The sequence below is a fragment of the Pristiophorus japonicus genome, chromosome 1 (assembly GCF_044704955.1).
Source record: "Pristiophorus japonicus isolate sPriJap1 chromosome 1, sPriJap1.hap1, whole genome shotgun sequence".
NCBI lineage: Eukaryota > Metazoa > Chordata > Chondrichthyes > Pristiophoridae > Pristiophorus > Pristiophorus japonicus.
This window is the reverse complement of record NC_091977.1, coordinates 42,506,931-42,524,554: the sequence shown is the minus strand read 5'-3', so window position 1 is coordinate 42,524,554 and position 17,624 is coordinate 42,506,931. Positions and strand designations below refer to the sequence as shown.

Here is a 17,624-nt window from a genome sequence, read left to right as displayed (position 1 = left end):
TGCACGCACTAGGTCCGTGCAGCAGAACAGGTCTCCAGTCGCCCTGGTTTATCCTTGCCACTGTATAAAGGCCTAGCTCGGTCAAGCCCGTGTGGTGGCTGATGTGCAACAGTCAGCACACGTTAAAAAATTTCATGCACAGGCATCTTCCACCCTTCAATTGGAGTTCAGGACTGGAAAATCGGGTCCTTCATTGAAACTATTGTGTTCCTAACACAGATGAGGCTGCACACAGGGTGGTTAAAGTAACAGTGACCTCAGTCTTTAACAAGACACTCCAGAATGAGGAACAGGCCTTAGGGGCTGGCTTATATACAATGCTCCCAAGGGATGCTGGGATCCCTTAGGACTTCAGGGGATGCGCTCCCTGGTGGCAGATCATGGGAGTGCATGCTTTACAGATACACATCACTCCCCCCTCCACACCAAAGTCAAAGTGAAAACTATTTACAAGGTGAGGCGGTCTGGTACAAATGTATGTTCTGGTGTGTTGGCTGTGCCCTCGCTGGACTGGCGTGCTGTTGGCCCTGCAGGGCTGCTGGGTGAGGCTGGCCTTGCTGGGCGTGATGGGTTCGATTTCCTGGTCCGGGGTGGTGTTGTTGATCCTTTGGGTGTGTGTTGTGAGCTCGAAAAAGGTGGTGTCTGCTGTGGGTTGTTCAGGGCAGTCTGTGAACCGCAGCCTCGTTTGGTCCAGGTGCTTTCTGCAAATTTGACCATTGTCTAGTTTGACTACAAACACCTATTCCCTTCTTTAGCTATCACTGTGCCCGCGATCTACTTGGGACCATGTCCATAGTTTAGCACATACACAGGGTCATTTAGATCAATTTCACGTGACAGTGGCGTGACCATAGTTTAAATTTTTTTGATGCTGCCTGCTCTCTACCTGATCATGCAGGTTGGGGTGAACCAGCGAGAGAGTCTGGTTTTAAGGGTCCTTTTCATGAGTAGCTCAGCCAGGGGCACCCCTGTGAGCGATTGGGGTCTTGTGCGGTAGCTGAGCAGTACTCGGGACAGGCGGGTTTGGAGTGAGCCTTCTGGGACTCGTTTAAGGCTCTGTTTGATTGTTTGTACTGCCCGCTCTGCCTGCCCATTGGAGGTTGGATTAAACGGGGCCCGAGGTGACATGTTTGATCCCATTGCGGGTCATGAATTCTTTAAATTCGGCACTGGTGAAACATGGCCCGTTGTCACTGACCAGTATGTCAGGCAGACCGTGGGTGGCAAACATGGCTCTCAGGCTTTCAATGGTGGAGGTGGCGGTGGCGGTGCTTCCCGTCATTATTTCACATTCAATCCATTTTGAAAAAGCATCCACCACCACCAGGAACATTTTACCGACAAACGGGCCCGCATAGTCGACATGGTTCCTCGACCATGGTCTGGAGGGCCAGGACCACAAACTTAGTGGTGCCTCTCTGGGCGCATTGCTCAACTGAGCATACACGCTGCATTGCCGTACAAAGGACTCGAAGTCAGAGTCGATACCAGGCCACCACACATGGGATCTGGCTATTGCTTTCATCATTACTGTACCCGGGTGTGTGCTGTGGAGATCCAAGATGAACGTCTCCCTGCCCTTTTTGGGTAGCACTACACGGTTACCCCACAACAGGCAGTCTGCCTGAATGGACAGCTCGTCCTTTCGCCGCTGGAACGGCTTGATTAGCTCTTGCATTTCAAAGGGGATGCTGGCCCAGCTCCCATGCAGTGCACAGTTTTTTTTTTTTTTTTTTACTCGGGACAACTTGGCTGGTCCAAGTCCTAATCTGGCAGGCCGTGACAGGTGATTTATCATTTTCAAACGCTTCCATGACCATCAACAAGTCTGCAGGCTGCGCCACCATCAAGAAGTTTGCAGGCTGCACCATTTCCACCTCCGTGGTGGGCAATGGTAGCCGACAGAGCATCCGCACAGTTCTCGGTGCCTGGCTTGTGGCGGATGGTATAGTTATACGTAGATAGCGCGAGTGCCCACCTTTGTATGCAGGCTGAGGCATTAGTGTTTATCCCCTTGTTTTCAGCGAACAGGGATATGAGGGGCTTGTGATCAGTTTTCCAGGTCAAATTTGAGGCCAAACAGGAACTGATGCATTTTCTTTACCCCGAACACACACGCTAATGCCTCTTTCTCAATCATGCTGTAGGCCCTCTCGGCCTTAGACAAGCTCCTGGAGGCATTGGCGACAGGTTGCAACTTCCCCGCAACGTTAGCTCGTTGTAATACACACCTGACTCCATACGACGACGCATCATATGCTAGCACAAGTCTTTTACATGGGTTATACAATACAAGCAGCTTGTTGGAGCATAAAATGTTTCTGGCTTTCTCAAAAGCAATTACTTGTTTTTTTCAAACATATCCAGTTTTCACCTTTACGCAATAACACATGTAGGGGCTCGAAGAGGGTGCTTAACTCTGATAGGAAGTTACCAAAATAGTTGGGGAGTCCCAGGAACGACTGCAGCTCCGTGACGTTCTGTGGCCTGGGCGCGTTCCTGATAGCCTCTGTCTTGGCGTCTGTGGGCCGAATGCCGTCCGCCGTGATTTTTTCTCCCCAAAAACTCCACTTCTGTTGCCATGAAGATGCATTTCGACCTCTTCAGCCGCAGCCCTACGTGATCCAGTTGCTGGAGGACCTCCTCCAGGTTTTGTAGGTGCTCGACGGCGTCCCGACCCGTGACCAATAGGTCGTCCTGAAAAACCACCGTGCGTGCTACCGACTTGAGTAGGCTCGCCATGTTTCTCTGGAAGATCGCTGCAGCCGACCAAATTCCAAACGGGCATCTGTTGTCGATGAACAGTCCCTTGTGTGTGTTGATGCAGGTGAGGCCCTTCGAAGATTCCTCCAGCTCCTGCGTCATGTCGATCGATGTCAGGTCGAGCTTGGTGAATGTCTTGCCTCCTGCCAGCATCGCAAATGGGTCGTCTGCCTTAATAGCGGGTATTGGTCCTGTAGCGAGAAACGATTAATAGTTACTTTATAATCAGCACAAATCCTGACCATGCCATCACTTTTGAGTAGTGGAACAATCGGGCTGGCCCACTCGCTGAATTCCATTGGGGAGATGATGCCCTCGCATTACAGCCTGTCCAGCTCAACTTCCACTCTCTCCCTCATCATGTGAGGTACCGCTCGCGCCTTGTGGTGAATGGGTCGTGCCTCTGCGACCAAGTGGATCTGCACCTTCACCCCGGAAACATTTCCAATGCCTGGCTCAAAAAAGGGAAGGAAATTTGTTAAGAACCTGGGTACATGAGGCCTCATCAACATGTGATAGCGCTCAGATATCATCCCAGTTCCAGTAGATTTTGCCCAGCCAGCTCCTTCCAAGCAGTGTGGGGCCATCGCCCGGGACAATCCAGAGTGGCAGTTTGTGCACCATGCCCTGGTAGGTGACCTTGACCATTGCGCTGCCCAGGACAGTGATTAGCTCTTTGGTGTACGTTCTCAGTTTCGTGTGGATGGGGCTCAGGGCTGGTCTGAATGCCTTGTTGCACCACAGTCTCTCAAACATCTTTTTACTCATGATGGATTGGCTAGCACCAGTGTCCAGTTCCACGGCTACGGGTAAGCCATTCAATTTTACATTTAGCATTATAGGCGGACATTTCGTCGAAAATGTGTGCACCCAGTGTACTTCAGCATCTGCCTCCTCTCCGAGGCTCGAAATTGCTTTGATCCACCATGAACCGATCTTCCTCTGCCACGTGGTGGTTAGCAGTTTTTGCAGAGCGTGCAGCTCATCTGCAAGCTCGTTGGAGGTGCCCCATTGTTCCACAGCTGTTGCAAACATCCCCTTTGAAGCGGCATGAATAGGCTGAATGGAAGCCTCCACAACGCCAACAAGGTGTGAATTGCCTTGCATTCATCCTTTGTTGCGGACTCAAGTCATCTGGGTCACCTGAGGCCTGCTGGCAGTTGCAGACTCATGGTTTCTGCCCTGTACATTTCTGCTCACAAACACAGTTCCAGTTAATTTATGAACATTGCTAGCACTTATGTGCTGAGAGATTTGTTTGGTGTTATCACTGCTGGACATAAACGCCTGTGCTATCACAATGGCCTTACTGAGGGTCGGTGTCTCTACAGTCAAAAGTTTTCGTAGGATGGTCTCGTGGCCAATGCCCAGTACAAAAATGTCTGAGCATTTGCTCCAAGTAGCCATCAAACTCATATTGTCCTGCAAGTCGCCTTAGCTTGGGGACGCCACTTCCTGACCTTCAGATCATTGGCACATGTAGAACCAATACCTCGCCATCAGCACGCTCTCCCTTGGGTTAAGATGCTCCCGAACCAGTGTACACAGCTCCTCATACGACTTATCTGTGGGTTTCACCGGAGCCAGAAGTTTCTTCATGAGGCTGTCGGTCGGTGCCCCGCAGACTGTGAGGAGGACCGCTCTCCTTTTTGCAGCGCTTCCTTCTCCGTCCAGCTCGTTGGCTACAAAGTACTGGTCTAGCCATTCGACATAGGCTTCCCAATCCTCACCCTCCGAGAACTTCTCCAGGATGCCCAGTTTGCTGCATCTTTGCGTTGGATTCGTATACTTGTCGCCAGTTGTTGTGTTCCTAATACAGATGAGGCTGCACACAGGGAGGTTAAAGTAACAGTGACCTCAGTCTTTATTAAGACACTCCAGAGTGAGGAACAGGCCTTAGGGGCCGGCTTATATACAGTGCTCCCAAGGGATGCTCGGATCCCTTGGGACTTCAGGGGATGCGCTCCCTGGTGGCAGAACATGGGAGTGCATGCTTTACAGATACACAACAGAAAAATCTGTGAACTCATGTGGAAGTAAATCATCCTCGCTCGAGGGACCGCCTATGATGATGATGATTCGACCATGGAGGACCATCACAGCCAAGCCCGACTCTATCTTAGTATTGTGTTATGCAAGTGATCAGAAGCCGGAATTCTCCATCTCCTAGCTTTGGAGCATGGAGTCCAAGTCTAAATTCCCACTGTAGCTCTGGCTGCAATTGGTTAAATCAGCATGTATCAGATCTCTGTATATTCTGTGCAGTGAATTAACCCAGTGATGTATCGAGGTCCATCAGACTTAATCGGTTTTACAGCAAGAAAAGGAAAATAATAACTTGTATTTATATAGCACTTTTATCATAGTAAAACATTCCAAGGCACTTCACAGGACGTTAGCAAACACAATTTGGCACTGAGCCACATAAGGAGAAATTAGGGCGGATGTCCAAAACCTTGGTCAGAGGTAGGTTTTAAGGAGCGGCTTAAAAGGAGGAGAAATAATTAGAGGTTTAAGGAGGGAATTCCAGTCCTGGCCAATCTTTATCCCTCAATCAACATAACAAAAAAAAGATTATCTGGTCATTATCACAAGGGCCTAGGCAGCTTTAGGCACGGTCGCCAATGGTTGAGCAATTAAAATCAGGAATGCTCAAGAGGTCAGAATTAGAGGATCGTAGATATCCACGGGGTTATGGGACTGGAGGAGATTACAGAGATAGGGAGGGGTGAGGCCATGGAGGGATTTGAAAACAAGGATGAGAATTTTGAAATCAAGGCACTGCTTAACTGGGAGCCAATGTAGGTCAGCCAGCACAAAGCTAAACTTCAATACACTATTCCCTCATTTTATTTTCTGGAAAAAAAGTCTTCAAGCAATTGTAATTTTTTTTTAATGTACCTTTAAATGCACATTATTGCTTTCATAATTTGCAGATTTAATCCCACCCCACAATACTCAGTATCATCAATCGAACAAAATTCTCCATCTTGCAATATACAAACTGAAGATAATCCCACTGCTAAAGTTCTTTACCTTTTGCCTGCATTTCGGATATTCATGATCTCCAGGAAGAACTTTAAACGATATAGGAACTCTGTCAGCCCGCCGGTTAGCACAAAATGCATCCCAAATGGCTCGATGCACAGCATTGTAAGTCACATCAAGGCCTGTGAGAGCTACAAAGGCCATAGGCCTGCAGCAAAGCTCCAACGGAAAATCCCAATGCGTTGAGCTCATTGTCCAGATTAAATCCGCACAAGCTGAAAAAAAGACAAACACTGTAAGTAACAATGAGAACTCTAGGCAAGATCACTGATCAGTCGCAATAATTTTTCTGCCTTGTAAAGGTCTCAAAAACCTACATTTCTAGATTATGGCACCCGAACAGAAAATCAATACATTTTAGATTAAGTGAAATACACATTTGTAATATTCATGGCTCAGTTAGTAAAGATAGCACGCAACAGAGCCATACAAATAAGGTGGTCTCTGGTTCAATGCCACGGTCGTTACTGAAGCAGCAGCGATGGCCGAGAGATTAAAGCATTAAACTTGAAATCCAATTGGGTTTCCTCGAGCCAGTTTGAATCCTGCTCGAAGCACTTCTGTCCAATGCTCAAATAAGAGAGCTGGAGCTACCTGTCAGCACTTATCTGAACTACCATCATCATCATAGGCAGTCCCTTGGAATCGAGGAAGACCTGCTTCCACTCTTAAAATGATTCCTTAGGTGGCTGAACAGTCCAATACGTCACAGGTGGGACAGACAGTCGTTGAGGGAAAGGGTGGGTGGGACGGGTTTGCCGCATGCTCTTCCCGCTGCCTGCGCTTGATTTCTGCATGCTCTCGAGGTACTCAGCGCCCTCCCGGATGCACTGCCTCCACTTAGGGCAGGGACTCCCAGGTGTCAAGTGGGGATGTTGCACTTTATCAGGGAGGTTTTGAGGGTGTCCCTGTAACGCTTCCTCTGCCCATCTTTGGCTCATTTACCATGAAGGAGTTCAGAGTAGAACGCTTGCTTTGGGAGTCTCGTGCCTGGCATGTAAACAATGTGGCCTGCCCGGTGGAGCTGATCAAGTGTGGTCAGTACTTCGATGCTGAGGATGTTGGCCTGATCGAGGACTATAATGTTGGTGTGTATGTCCTCCTAGGGGATTTGTAGGATCTTGCGGAGGTATCGTTGGTGGTATTTCTCCAGGTGTCTACTGTACATGGTCCATATCTCTGAGCCATACAGGAGGGCGGGTATTACTACAGACCTGTAGACCATGAGCTTGGTGGCAGTTTTGAGGGCCTGATCTTCAAACACTTTTCCTCAGGCGGCAGAAGGCTGCACTGGAGGCAGTGTCGAATCTCGTCATCAACATTTGCTCTTGTTCATAAGAAGCTCCCGAGGTATGGGAAATGGTCCAAGTTGCCCAGGGCCGCGCCGTGGATCTTGATGACTGGGGGGGCAGTACTGTGCGGTGAGGACAGGCTGGTGGAGGACCTTTGTCTTACGGCTGTTTAGCGGAAGGCTCATGCTTTCATATGCCTCAGTAAATAAATCGACTATGTCCTGGAGCTCAGCCTCTTTATGTGCACAGACACAGGCATCGTCCGTGTACTGTAGTTCAACGACAGGCTGGGGTGATCTTGGACCTGGCCTGGAGACGGCAAAGGTTGAACAGGTTCCCACTGGTTCTGTAGTGGGGAGCTTATTGAATGTGAGGTGGAGCATGGCGGCGAGGAAGATTGAGAAGAGGGTTGGGGCGGCCCTGTTTGACCCCAGTCCGGACGTGGATTGGGTCTGCAGTGGATCCGCTGGTAAGGATCACGGCTTGCATGTTGTCGCGGAATAGGCAGAGGATGGTGACGAAATTTTGGGGGCATCCGAAACGAAGGACGATACTCCATAGACCCTCGCGGTTGACAGTGTCAAAGGCCTTTGTAAGGTCGAAGAAGGCCATGTATAAGGGCTGGCGCTGTTCCCAGCATTTTTCCTGCATCTGTCACGCTGCAAAAATCATGTCGGTTGTGCCCCGTAGGGGACGAAATCCGCACTGTGATTTTATCTGAACCAGTGCCTGAAGGATACACCAGTGAGGTAGACACATTTGACTGGGAGCCCAAATATTTACCTGCCAGATTTCAGGAAATGAGAAAAAATCTCCCTCTACCTGCACCTTAAATGTGAGCGGTTTACTTCCTGCTCAGGTAATTGATTTTGACAGTTACTGAATCCGCTCTCGGCCGAGAAGATGCCCCAACTGGTCTCAGCACCTCAGACAAGGGAGCAAAACAGCCAAGGTACCCACTCCTGACTGCTATCGAGTGACCCATGCTGGAAAGTGCATCGATGTAGATGTCAGGTGACAATGTGGTACGGCTCGACTGTGCTGGTCCTAATGGATGAATAGCATGCCAGCTACCAGCCTTGGAACCCTTGCTAATTTTACATTTATTAATTTCCTGTGGCATTGCTCACAAGATTCACCCTTCCTCTAACTGCATGTGTGTAGACACCTCTCTCTGGCTATCAGAGTCTGACATTGTCCTCTTGATCTTTCAATTCCTGCATGTCTCTCCCTCTCTCTACCTTTTTCTGTCAGTCTGCCATTTTTGATACCTCGCCTACACTTTTGTCTTGCATTCTTTTTGTTTGCCTGAATCCTCGCACAGAGCATGGAGGCGCAGTTAAGGCTCCAAACCCGTGTCAAGCATTGTCTATCCCAGTGCATGAAGCGAGTGCTCTGGCTATTGGTACAATTCTGACAATCCTTCAAAAGAGTTCAATCACCACAGAAACATTGTGTGTTATAGGCTAGATCACATAAGAACATAAGAATTAGGAACAAGAGTAGGCCATCTAGCCCCTCGAGCCTGCTCCACCATTCAACAAGATCATAGCTGATCTGGCCGTGGACTCAGCTCCACTTACCCGCCCGCTCCCCATAACCCTTAATTCCCTTATTAGTTAAAAATCTATCTGTGATTTGAATACATTCAATGAACTAGCCTCAACTGCTTCCTTGGGCAGAGAATTCCACAGATTCACAACCCTCTGGGAGAAGAAATTCCTTCTCAACTCGGTTTTAAATTGGCTCCCCCGTATTTTGAGGCTGTGCCTCCTAGTTCTAGTCTCCCCGACCAGTGGAAACAACCTCTCTGCCTCTATCTTGTCTATCCCTTTCATTATTTTAAATGTTTCTATAAGATCACCCCTCATCCTTCTGAACTCCAACGAGTAAAGACCCAGTCTACTCAATCTATCATCATAAGGTAACCCCCTCATCTCCGGAATCAGCCTAGTGAATCGTCTCTGTACCCCCTCCAAAGCTAGTATATCCTTTCTTGAGGTCACCAAAACTGCACGCAGTACTCCAGGTGCGGCCTCACCAATACCCTGTACAGTTGCAGCAGGACCTCCCTGCCTTTGTACTCCATTCCTCTCGCAATGAAGGCCAACATTCCATTCGCCTTCCTGATTACCTTTTTGGGATTCATGCACAAGGACCCCCAGGTCCCTCTGCACCGCAGCATGTTGTAATTTCTCCCCATTCAAATAATATTCCCTTTTACTGTTTTTTTTTCTATCACCATCCTAGACAGCATCTCTTAAGCCCGTCTCCAACACCAAGTGGCTGGGCAATTTTCTTTTAGAAGATGGGAAAGGAATTCGAGGAAGGCTGCAGACAACCCCAATTCAACCTGGTCTCAATCCCGCTGCTTCCCTGAAGCAGTTCTGTGAACAACAAACGCCTTTAAAAACAAGCAACAGTCAGTGTGTATTATTCACCCACTCACTGCAACATACACAGGCGAGAGAAACTGAGGACCAGAGAGGGGAGGGAAGCGGCAAGCTGCGCCTTGGATAAATGGTTGAGTCTAAAGTTCACGTTTATACATTCAGTGGACATGTCTGACTGTGCAGGTAGCCCAACGGTTTATGGTACTAGACTAGTAACCCAGGTTATGTGTCACCATGGCATATTATGAAACTGAATGAACAATCTAATCATTTGTGGGCTAGAAGCAAAAATGTGACCATTAAATCTGCCAGATTATTGTAAAACTCAACTGGCTCATTTAAGGTGTCAGTTGTGACTCAGTGGGTAGCACCCTCACCTCCAAGTCAGATGGTTGTGGGTTCAAGTCCCATTCCAGAGACTTGAGCACATAAATCTAGGCCGACACTCCCAGTGCAGTACTGAGGAAGTGCTGCACTGTCGGAGGTGCTGTCTTTCGGATGAGACATTAAACCAAGGCTGCTCTCTCAGGTGGACGCAAAAGATCCCACGGCACTATTTTGAAGAAGAGCAAGGGAGTTATCCCCGGTGTCCTGGCCAATTATTTATCCCTCAATCAACACAACAAAAGCAGATTATCTGGTCATTATCACATTGCTGTTTGAGAGAGCTTGCTGTGCGCAAATTGGCTGCTGCATTTCCCACATTACAGCAATGACTAGACTCCAAAAGTACTTCATTGACTGTAAAGCGCTTTGAGATGTTGGGTGGTCGTGAAAGACGCTATATAAATCTAAATTTTTCTTCCTTTCATTAATGCCCTTCAACAATGGGAAGTTGTCTGGTTTACACATGACTGCAGCTCCACAATATGTAGTTGACTCAATACACTCAGGGCACCTAGGGATGGATGGTCAATAAATATCTTCCTTGTCAATGTTACCCACATCACAAGACCGAACTAAAAACAATAGGAAGGATTGGTCGAATCCTTGTCTGAGGTAGTGCATAGGTCTCAACCAAGGAGCCACCCTAGTGGTGAATGCGAGATGCACAAGCGTTACACAAACAACATCTTGCATTTACATAGCATCTTTATCGTAGTAAAATGTCCCACAATGTTTCATAGGAGCGCTAACCAAACAAAGATTAGACGTCCGAGCCACGAGGAGATATTAAGACAGGTGACCAAAAGCTTGGTCAGAGGTAGGTTTTAAGGAGCCAATTAAAAGAGAGAGCACTAGAGAGCAGAGAGGTTTAAGGAGGGAATTCCAGAGCTTTAGTGAATAAAATTGGGAATACGCAACTGGCCATAATTTGAGGAGAAATAAATATCAGAGGGTTGTAGGGCAGTAGAAATTTGGGCGCATCCAAGTTTATGAAGGGTGGAGAATGGGAGGCCAGCCAGGAGAGCAATGGAATAATGAAGTCTAGCGGTAACAAAGGCATGGATGAGGGTTTCAGCAGCAGATGAGCTGAGGCAGGGGAGGAGACGGCAATGTTGCAGAGGTGGAAGTAGGCGGTCTTTGTAATGGAGCGGATGTGGTCGGAAGCTCATCACAGGATCGAATACGCCACCAAGGTTGCGAACAGACTAGTTCAGGAGAAGAATGGAGTTGGTGGCTAGGGAATGGAGCTTGTGGCAGGGACCAAAGAGAATGGTTTCGGTCTTCCCAATATTTAGTTGGAGTTTAGAGTGGATACAGAGAAAATGTTTCCACTTGTGGGAAAGAGCATAACTAGAGGCCAGTAACATAGATAGTCACCAAGAAATCCAGTAGGGAATTCAGAAGAAACTTCTTTACGCAAAGAGTGGTGAGAATGTGGATCTCGCTACCACAGGGAGTGGTTGAAGCGAATAGTATAGATGCATTTAAGAGGAGGCTAGACAAGCATGAGGGAGAAGGGAATAGAGGGTTATGCTGATAGATTTAGATGAAGAAAGACCATAGGCTCGAGTGGAACATAAACACCAGCATGGACTGTTGGGCCGAATGGCCTGTTTCTGTGCTGTATGTCCTATGTAATCCTATGAAATATCATCTAGTAGATGTCAGACATGTAGCAGACAGTGGCGAGATTAGGTAGAACCAGGTGTCTTTAGCGTGCATGTGGAGCCAGACATGTTTTTAAAATGATGTCGTAGACAAGAAATAGCAGGGGTCCAAGGATAGATCCTTGGGGGACCACAAGGGCAATGGTGCGGTAGGAGGAAGAAAAGCCATTGCTGCTGATTCTCTGACTACGACTGGATAGATAAGAATGGAACCAGGCGAGAGAAGTCCCACCCACATGGACGACAGAGGAGAGGCATTGGGAGGAGGATGGTGTCGTCAACTGTGTCCAAGGCTGCAGACAGGTCGAAAAGGATAAGAAGCAAGTTTACCAGTTACACAGAATGTAATTTGTGACTTTGATAATGGCTGTTTCAGCATAGCTATAACCACCTATTTCCATCTCCGTAACATCACCCGTCTCCGTCCTTGCCACAGCTCATCTGCTGCTGAAGCCCTCATCCATGCCCTGGTTACCTATAGACTTGACTATTCCAACTCACTCCTGGCTGGCCTCCCACATTCTACCCTACGTAAACTAGTGGTGATCCAAAACTCGGCTGCCCGTCTCCTAACTCGCACCAAGTCCCGCTCACCCATCTTGCTGACCTACGTCGGCTTCCAGTTAAGCAACGCCTCGATTTCAAAATTCTCATCCTTATTTTCAAATCCCTCCATAGCCTCGCCCCTCCCTATCTCTATAATCTCTTCCAGCCCCACAACCCCCGAGGTGTCTAATTCTGATTATAATCTAATTCGAGCATCCCGATTATAAATCGCTCAACAATTGGTGGTCGTGCCTTCAGCTGCCTAGGCCCCAAGCTCTGGAACTCCCTGCCTAAACCTCTCTATCCTCCTTCAAGACCCTCCTTAAAACATACCTCTTTGACCAAGCTTTTGGTCACCTGTGCTAATTTCGACTTGTACATTACAACAGTGACTACACTCCAAAAGTACTTAATTGGCTGTAAAGCACTTTAAGACATCCAGTGGTCATGAAAGGGACTATATAAATGCAAGTCTTCTTTCTATGCAGCTGTCAATTTTTTATCTCAATACTCTTGTGAAGCGCCTTGGGATGTTTTACAATGTTAAAGGCGGTATATAAATACAAGTTGTTGTAGTTATGACAGGGGCAGAAACCAGAGTTGCAGCAAAGATGGGTATGTATTTGGGAAGCAAGACAGCAGAGTTGAAGGGGGAGGGGGAGGGGGAACCGTTAAAAATATCAGCGACCATGCGGGGCAGGGGCAGGAAGGGAAGTCAGCAGTTTAGTGAGAATAGGCTCAACCGAGCAGAGGTAGATGTCATGAACAAGATGAGCTCAGAGGGCATGAGGGGAGTTAGGAAAGAAACGCGAGGACACAGTTCAGGATGGGGGGGGGGGGCCTTAGGGGGAAGATTGGCTTAGTTGGGTGGAGAAAGGATGGGAAACAGCAGAGGCAAATGAACAGATACATAAAGCTCTCACCATCATCTTACAGCTGGTCTGTGTTGTGGTAATTGAACTTACTATGCTAAAATTTAAAAAAAGACTTGCATTTATATAGCACTTTTCACAACCTCAGGATGTCCCAAAGTGCTTTACAGCCACTGAAGTACTTTTTGTAGTCACCAATGTTCCCCGATACCAGTTTCTTTCAATGCAGTCCCTTTAAATTTCTGCGTATGCATGGCATTTCCAATGTGAAAGCTTGTGACCTTGCAGATTAGAGGCAACATTGGTGTAATGTAGGGCCAGCCCACACATCTGCAAGGTCAGTGCAGCAGTCATCTTGGTTAATCCTTGCCACTGAATAAAAACCTAGCTTTGTCAAGCCTGTGTGGTGGCTGATGTGCAACAGTCACCACACGTTAAAAAAAATCATGCACAGGCATCTTCCATCCGGTCAACTGGAGTTCAGGACTGGAACATCGGGTCCTTCATCGAAACACCTGTGAACTCGTGGAAGCAAGTTATCCTCGTTCGATGGACCGCCTATGATGAATGCAGGAAACGCAGCAGCCAGTTTGCGCACAGCAAGCTCCCAATGCGATTATGGCCAGATAATCTGTTTTAGTGATGTTGGTGAGGGACAAAGAGTGGCCAGGACACCAGGGAGAACTCCCCTGCTCTTCTTCAAAATAGTGCCTGGGATCTTCTGCATCCACCCGAGAGAGCAGATGGCACCTCCGACAATGCATCACTCTCTCAGCACTGCAGGGGCGTGTCAGCACAGATGTTTGTCCCTGGGGTGGGACTTGAACCCCCAACCCTGGGACTCAGAGGGCAGGGTGCTACCCACTGAGCCAGGCTGACACAGGAGACAGCAGGGCACCCCCGGGTACACTGGGGTCCGGCCTGACTCCCACAGTCAGCACCCGTATCCCGAGCCCTCTCCCCGCCCGCTCCGCAGTTGGACAGCCCGGATACTTTACCGGACGGATCCCGACACCACTTCAGGCTTTCTCGGGCTGGAACCAGCGACCCCCAAAACACGGCGTCATGACGCAGCACGCCGATCCGATCCGATCCGCCTGTGATTGACAGCAGAACTAACCAATCTCCGCACAGCGTTCGGCGACCCTTAGCCCACTTGACCAATCAGACACCAGGAAGGCCGATCTTACACCGGCATCAGGTGACTCAAACCCTTGTGAGGTCACAAAGATGGCCCGGCGTGTTGAACATCTTTCACCTTCGCCATCTGCCGGTGGGAGGCCCGCAGTTGCACACTGAGCGTCATTGCACTCAATCAGCTGTTCCAAAAATCATTTTGTGTGTGCGCAGTGTGTTTTTGTTAGGGTATCATTTTCTTTCAATGGAAGATGATAAATAGACTAAAAATAAATACTTCATTGTATGTAAAGTGCTTTGGGATGCCTGGTGGTTGTGAAAAGCGTTAAATAAAGACAAGTTATAAAGACAAGTCTTTTATGTGCAATGGCAAAATATGTGATCAATGTGTGATGACGCTAACCGAATAACTCAGAAGTAAGTTAACTTATAGTCAACTTGTCCCTTACTACAAGAAGTTGGCCTTTTTTACAAGAGGATTTGAGTATAAGAGTAAAGACATCTTACTGCAATAATATAGGGCCCTGTTGAGATTGCACCTGGAGTATTGTGTACAGTTTTGGTCTTACCTAAGGAAGGATATACTTGCTGTCATGTATCTTACATTATTATATCTAACTGTATCCCAACATGCTATACATGACTGTAATAAGATATGACCAGTAACCACTAGCATACCTTACCACCAGGGGTGCACTTGCAAGAGACAGGTCTCAGGTAAGTGCAGCATTCCAGAGCTGTGAAATAAAGGTGCAGGTCCAAAGTGACCTTGACTTCACGACATGCCTCGTGTGCATCTGTACTGAGGGGACAGGACTTTACAGTGGCGACGAGTTACAGGATTACAGAATCCACAGAATGGCGAACAACGGATCAGATGAAAAGTACAATGCGGGAGACAATTGGGAGGACTTTATAGAAAGGCTCCAGCAAAGCTTTGTAACCAAAGACTGGTTAGGCGACGATACGGCAGCCAAGAGAAGAGCCCATCTCTTGACCAGCTGTGGCTCGAAAACATACGCTTTAATGAAGGATCTGTCGGCACCCGAGAAACCAGCAAGCAAGTCGTTTGAAGAATTGAGCACACTGGTAAAAGACCACCTGAAGCCGGCGAGCAGCCTACACATGGCCAGACACAGGTTCTACAACTACAGATGCTGTGTGGGCCAGAGCATATCCGACTTCGTGGCGGAACTTCGTAGGTTGGCTAGTTTATGTGAGTTCTCCAATGAACTGAGGAGAGAAATGCTGAGACTTTTTCATTGAAGGAATAGGCCATGCAGGCATAGGCCGAAAGCTCATAGAGACCAAGAACCTGACCTTAGAGACAGCAGCACTGATTGCACAGACATTCTTGGTGGAAGAAGAAACGAGGTTGATTTACAATGCAGGTACGACAACTAACAAAATAATGGAACAAGGAGTTCACAGCATTAGCAAAGCTGCTACCCCCACACAGACAAAACCGGCAGAACAGGCTTTCGACAGCAAGCAGTGGCAACAGAAGCCATCAAGGGCCACAGGAACGGCCATTCACACCTCATCAACCCACAATGAGAGCAATCAACTACAAACTGAGAGAAGCTCAAGAGAGATCAGCCAGACGCAGCTCATTCTTTGCAAGCAGTCTGTGCTGGAGGTGTGGGGGTGGGCACTCGTCAAGGGAATGTCGATTTCAGCAGGCTGTTTGCAGGAACTGTGAATATACAGGGCATTTGACCCGCATGTGCAAAGAAACGGCAGCTCGGCTGGTATACGAATCGGATGGGTCGGAAAGTGGACCAGAAGACGGTAGGGACAGTACCCGGGACACCGATGTACAGCGGGTCAACACGATCAATGGCCGCTGCTCCTACGACAAGGCACCACCTGTAATGATGAGGGTCCTACTCAACGGGATATCTGTCAACATGGAACTGGATACAGGAGCGAGTCAATCTCTCATGGGCGCTCAACAATTTGAACAACTGTGGCTGCATAAAAGAGACAGACCAAAAAACTCACAAGGGTCGACACCAAACTAAGGACCTATACCAAAGAAATCGTACCAGTCCTCGGCAGCGCCATGCTCTCTGTCACACACAAAGGGACAGTGAACCGACTTCCCCTGTGGATTGTCCCCGGAGACCCCCCAGCACTGCTGGGGAGAAGCTGGCTGGCAAAACTAAACTGGAAATGGGATGATGTCCATGCCATGTCATTAGAGGAACGGACCTCCTGCTCAACAGTTATAAAGCGATTTGAACATCTCTTTCAGCCAGGTGTGGGCACTTTCAAAGGGGCCAAAGTCAAAATCTACATCACACAGGATGCTAGACCGGTCCATCACAAGGCCAGAGCTGTACCCTATGTGATAAGGGAAAAGATTGAACACGAACTGGACAGGCTTCTGCGGGAAGGCATTATATCACCTGTGGAATTTAGCGACTGGGCAAGTCCCATCGTCCCAGTCATGAAGCCTGATGGATCCGTACAAATCTGTGGGGACTACCAATCTACCATAAACAGAGTCTCCCTACAGGACCAGTACCCGCTGCCCAGAGTGGAGGACTTATTTGCCACATTGGCTGGAGGTAAACTTTTCTCAAAATTAGATCTCACATCTGCGTATATGACGCAAGAATTGACCGAGGAATCTAAGCTACTCACCACCATCAACACACATCGAGGCCTTTTCATGTACAATCGATGCCCATTCGGCATCAGGTCGGCAGCTGCCATATTCCAGGGTCTGACGAACAGGACTGTGAGATAGTCATGGCAATCAATGCCTTTTGTGAATGTTTAAAAATGTATAGAGACATTGAAGTTGAGAACGTGGGAATTGTATAGGGACAGTATAAGCTAACAAAGAATTCATGGAGGAATAGCCATGACATCTCAGACTCAAGACTGTGAAATGTTACAACACTAACACATATTGAAACAAAACCCACAGCTTGCAGAAAAACCTCAAGGTCTTATTAAATCATGTTATTAACCTGAAACATTGACAGAAGGTCTTTGTTTAAAATCAGACCATACTTAGGTCGGCTTATGAGTGGACAAAGGGAAAGAGGGATCCAAGAGGATAGGCTGGACTAGGATGTCACTCTAGCCCTATCTTGTTATCTTTTGCCGAAAATGTATAACCGTCGTCCCTTTACAATGTAACGTCACTTTGTCCGTAGGAAGTGGGTGCGTTCGAACAGACTTGCATTCCTTCTGTCTGATAAAGTCCCCGATCGGGATTTGCTTTTTAAATAAACGCTTGCTTTGTTTAAAGCACAAACGGTATTCATTTCAGTAATTTTGCTGAACCAGATTGAGGTAAAAAAATCCAGAAATCAACATTTGGTGTCAGAAGTGGGATCTCAACGGATGACTGCCGAAAACTTGCGAATTAAGAGCCAGACTAGCCTTGGACGAGACGAGGGGAAAGTGGTCACTGGAGTGAGTATGATTTCAATACTGCTCCAGTTTCCCCCGGTTTCAAAAGTCTGAGGAAAGTTTAGCCACTCGCTGGTTCTCAGGTAGTGT

At 47.9% G+C, this 17,624-nt stretch overlaps 1 protein-coding gene across 2 annotated transcripts in view; it reads right to left on the bottom strand.

Moving 5' to 3' along the window:
- Positions 1-14,051, bottom strand: part of trappc11 (trafficking protein particle complex subunit 11) — a 75,365-nt gene extending 61,314 nt beyond the window's left edge. For both annotated transcript variants that reach the window (XM_070878573.1, XM_070878581.1), the window contains exons 1-2: positions 13,967-14,051; positions 5,800-6,026 (exon numbers count right to left, since the gene is read on the bottom strand). In XM_070878573.1, coding sequence (XP_070734674.1) covers positions 5,800-6,003 — 204 coding nt within the window. In that variant the 5' untranslated portion in view covers positions 6,004-6,026; positions 13,967-14,051. The remainder of the gene's footprint in view (positions 1-5,799; positions 6,027-13,966) is intronic.
- Positions 14,052-17,624: the final 3,573 nt, after the last annotated feature.